Source organism: Nanorana parkeri, unplaced genomic scaffold, assembly GCF_000935625.1.
Source record: "Nanorana parkeri isolate BGI_ZX_2015 unplaced genomic scaffold, ASM93562v1 scaffold2194, whole genome shotgun sequence".
In the NCBI taxonomy this organism is placed as follows: domain Eukaryota; kingdom Metazoa; phylum Chordata; class Amphibia; order Anura; family Dicroglossidae; genus Nanorana; species Nanorana parkeri.
Window position 1 is genome coordinate 20233 of NW_017308462.1, and position 3464 is coordinate 23696.

Here is a 3464-nt window from a genome sequence, read left to right on the forward strand (position 1 = left end):
CGCCACGAGAACAGGGCCACCCCCCCCCCCCCCCGGTGACCTCTCCCTCTGCCTGGCTGAACCAATGGCTGACCTGGAACAAGTCAGTGTGAAGAATTCCTGATGTCACGCTGTTTTCTCTTCGTTTTGGATGGATTGGGGCTCCATCAGAGACACTTCCTGTCCCGGTGACAACATTCACTTCTCTCCCTGTAGAAGATGTTTCTCCCGTCTGGTAAAAACGTGGTCCCCGGGACAGGAAGTGAGTTTGAATCTCTCTAATTGAGCCGCGGATGGCAGTAAAATGCCGACGCCGGTTCCCCAATCCGTCCAAAACAATAAAAAACCTTTTTTTTAGCTGGACATACCCTTTAAATCTTTCCCTTGCCGCATGCTTGTCCCTGCCCCATGACTGGGGTATCAGAACCAGACGGGTAAGTAAGACTTTCAGGGGGAGGCGAGGCAGCGGGCGAATTGATGGTGAACCTGAGAAGAAAAAGTCATCACTTTTCCTTAAAGTAACCGGCGACGGGAAAATACGGCTCATTGTCACTGCCGGGCGTGTATAGAACATTCACACAGATGAATTGTCCGCTACATTCGTGCTGTGCGAGGTAACCAGATGGGGTGAGGACGAGGAATCGAATGTTCTCCGTGTCATTTCCCTTCTGGTCGAATGTTCTTCAATATTTACATTCATAGAGAAGAGTGAACGGGGACAATACCTCATGGCGGCCACTAGGTGGCGCCGAGGAGCGCAGGAAATCCATGTCAGTGAAGAGATACAATGTTACAATTGAGGAGACGGCCGGAGGGAATGAACATGTAAATGTCACTACTGGGGTGACGATAGTGACATTTATATGAGGGATGTACTGGTACTGCCGAGTACTCACCCCCGAATGCTCCGATGCCTAGCCCAATACTTCCGGTACCAGGAAGCCGGCTCCATGCTCTCTCATCACTTGTGACGAGGGAGCATGGGGGCGGCTTTCCGGGCCAATCAGGAAGACGCGCTGCCCGGTTTCCTGATCAGTTTGAAGCTGGCCAATCGGGAAGCCAGGCGGCGTGTAAAGACTCGCCACCCGGGTTCCCGATTAGCAGGGAAGCCGCCCCCCATGCTCACTCGTCACTAGGTGACGAGGGAGCATGGAGCCGGCTTCCCCCGGCCAATCAGGAAGCCGGGCAGCGTGTAATGACACAGGGACTGGCTTCCTGATTGGCCAGAAAGCCGGCTCCATGCTCCCTCGTCACCCGCTATATGCTGAGCTTTGGGTCACGGCCCGGGAGGAGGCTAGTATATGCCCTCCCGTGACCCTAAAGAGAACTATGGGGAAAAACACTTACCCCATAGTTCCCTTTTAAAAGCAAAAGGAGGTTCAACAAAATACTGGCACAAGGGGGGGTGATACTTTTTCCAACTCAGTGATTCCAACATATGTTGGTGTTATATCTTTCAGTTGGATGTTATAAGTTGCACTGAGTAAATACAGCTGGATAAAACAAAAACAGTGTCTGTCTTCATTTCAGGCTGCACAGCAGCAAAATGTGATTATTTTAAAGGGGAGCAATTCTTTTCTATACCCCCTGTACAGCTCCCTCGTCACCTAGTGACGAGGGAGCATGGGGGGCGGCTTCCCTGCTAATCGGGAACCCGGGTGGCGAGTCTTTACACGCCGCCTGGCTTCCTTCCGGTATTCGGTATCGGCGAGTACCGAAAAAAAAGATATCGGTAGTCCATACCGATATACCGGTAGCGGTGCATCCCTAATTTCTATGTTCAGTCCCTCCGGCCGTCTCCTGAATTGTAACATTGTATCTCTTCACTGACATGGATTTATTTCCTGCGCTACTCGGCGCCACCTAGTGGCCGCAATGAGCTATTGTCCCCGTTCACTCTTCTCTATGAATGTAAATATTGAAGAACATTCGACCAGAAGGGAAATGACACGGAGAACATTCGATTCCTCGTCCTCACCACATCTGGTTACCTCGCACAGCACGAATGTCTCTGCCGCGTCACCGTCCTTACAAATCGATCTCTGTGAAATAATTCGCATTCCAAAGATTGACAAACGTCTGAAATCGAACTCTCGAGTCGTTAATGAGAATCATTTCTGTCCCATTATTCCATCACTTGGCTACAATATCATCTACAAAATGGTGGAACTAAACGCAAACTGCCACGTGAGATCTGTCGGCGTGTGCCGGGATTTATCTGTCACCTCCTGCACCTCTCTGATTGGTCGGATGCTGGAAAACGGAGCGGTGATTGGCCCTGAAGGCACCAAGTAAAGTAAGACGGAGCCGGGAGAGATATGAAAAGCAGAACCGTCATTGTTTCCTATCAGATGCCGTGACTGCTGGATGCGGAGCCGTCGCCCATAGTAACCGATCAGCTTCTCTCCTCCATTTGTTTAGTTATGTTTTGCTGATTGGTTGCCGCGGGCGACGGCTCCAGATTGCTCTAATGTTAACACATTCCCCTCATTGTGCGCACTAGACAACCAATCAATACGTTCACTTATCTGATCACAAGATTGGAGGAGACCCTCGGAGTGCGGACTCAGCACAGAGAAGTATTGATCAGCTATTGATTGATCGGTAAGGTGTGGCTGCGGCTCGGAGGTGACCGGAGAACGTCCATGTATCATGTGACCGCGGAGGATTCAGTGTTGTGATTATTTTGTATTCATTTGATGGAATATTTTATCTTGGTTCCTATTGGCGCCATGAAAGTCCGATTCTAGTTGATGAAATGTATTGATTATGGTGGTTACATTGTATCTTCCCCAGGAATACGGATCAGCACCACGCAGATTATTGATCACGCGAGCGCGTCCCCCAAAGTAAGGACCACGCGCGAGCGCGTCCCCCAAAGTAAGGACCACGCGCGAGCGCGTCCCCCAAAGTAAGGAAGAGCGCCGCCCCAATGTAAGGACCACGCGCGCGAGCGCCGCCCCCAATGTAAGGAACACGCGCGCGAGCGCCGCCCCCAATGTAAGGATCACACGCATGACACAATGTAACGATCACACGCATGACACAATGTAACGATCACACGCATGACACATTGTAACGATCACACTCAATGATACAAGTGTTTGTTTGTCGTGTAGCGCTGATTTTGCGCACGTGGAAATCACGGGGAGCGATGGGTGAACGCGGTCTCATGTCTGTGGTCGCCCGGCCGCGTCTCATGGAGGTGATGTCAGAGCCTGCGGAGGATCCGTCTGGTAGTCTCGCCTCTCCCCGGATAATGTATCCCCCCCTCCCCCTCCTCCGGGCCCTGTAATGGCTCTGTATTATTCAGTGTGAGCAGGAAGAGCCGGCAGTGATAAAAGCTCTCTGTGTCCCCCGGGGGGCCCCTTCATGTGTCCGTCTTCTCCCCTCCGCCAGGCTGCCAATCAGAGCGGGGACCAGGAGCTGGAAAACCTCGTCCTCAAACTCTCCATCCTGAAGGATTTCCTCAGCAGCATCGAGAA

At 51.7% G+C, this 3464-nt stretch overlaps 1 protein-coding gene across 1 annotated transcript in view; it reads left to right on the forward strand.

Moving 5' to 3' along the window:
• INPPL1 (inositol polyphosphate phosphatase like 1) overlaps nucleotides 1-3464 on the forward strand; it is a 32168-nt gene that overhangs the window by 10735 nt on the left and 17969 nt on the right. Inside the window, exon 7 of the mRNA XM_018572981.1 lies at nucleotides 3350-3464. Within this exon, the coding sequence (XP_018428483.1) occupies nucleotides 3350-3464 (115 nt within the window). The remainder of the gene's footprint in view (nucleotides 1-3349) is intronic.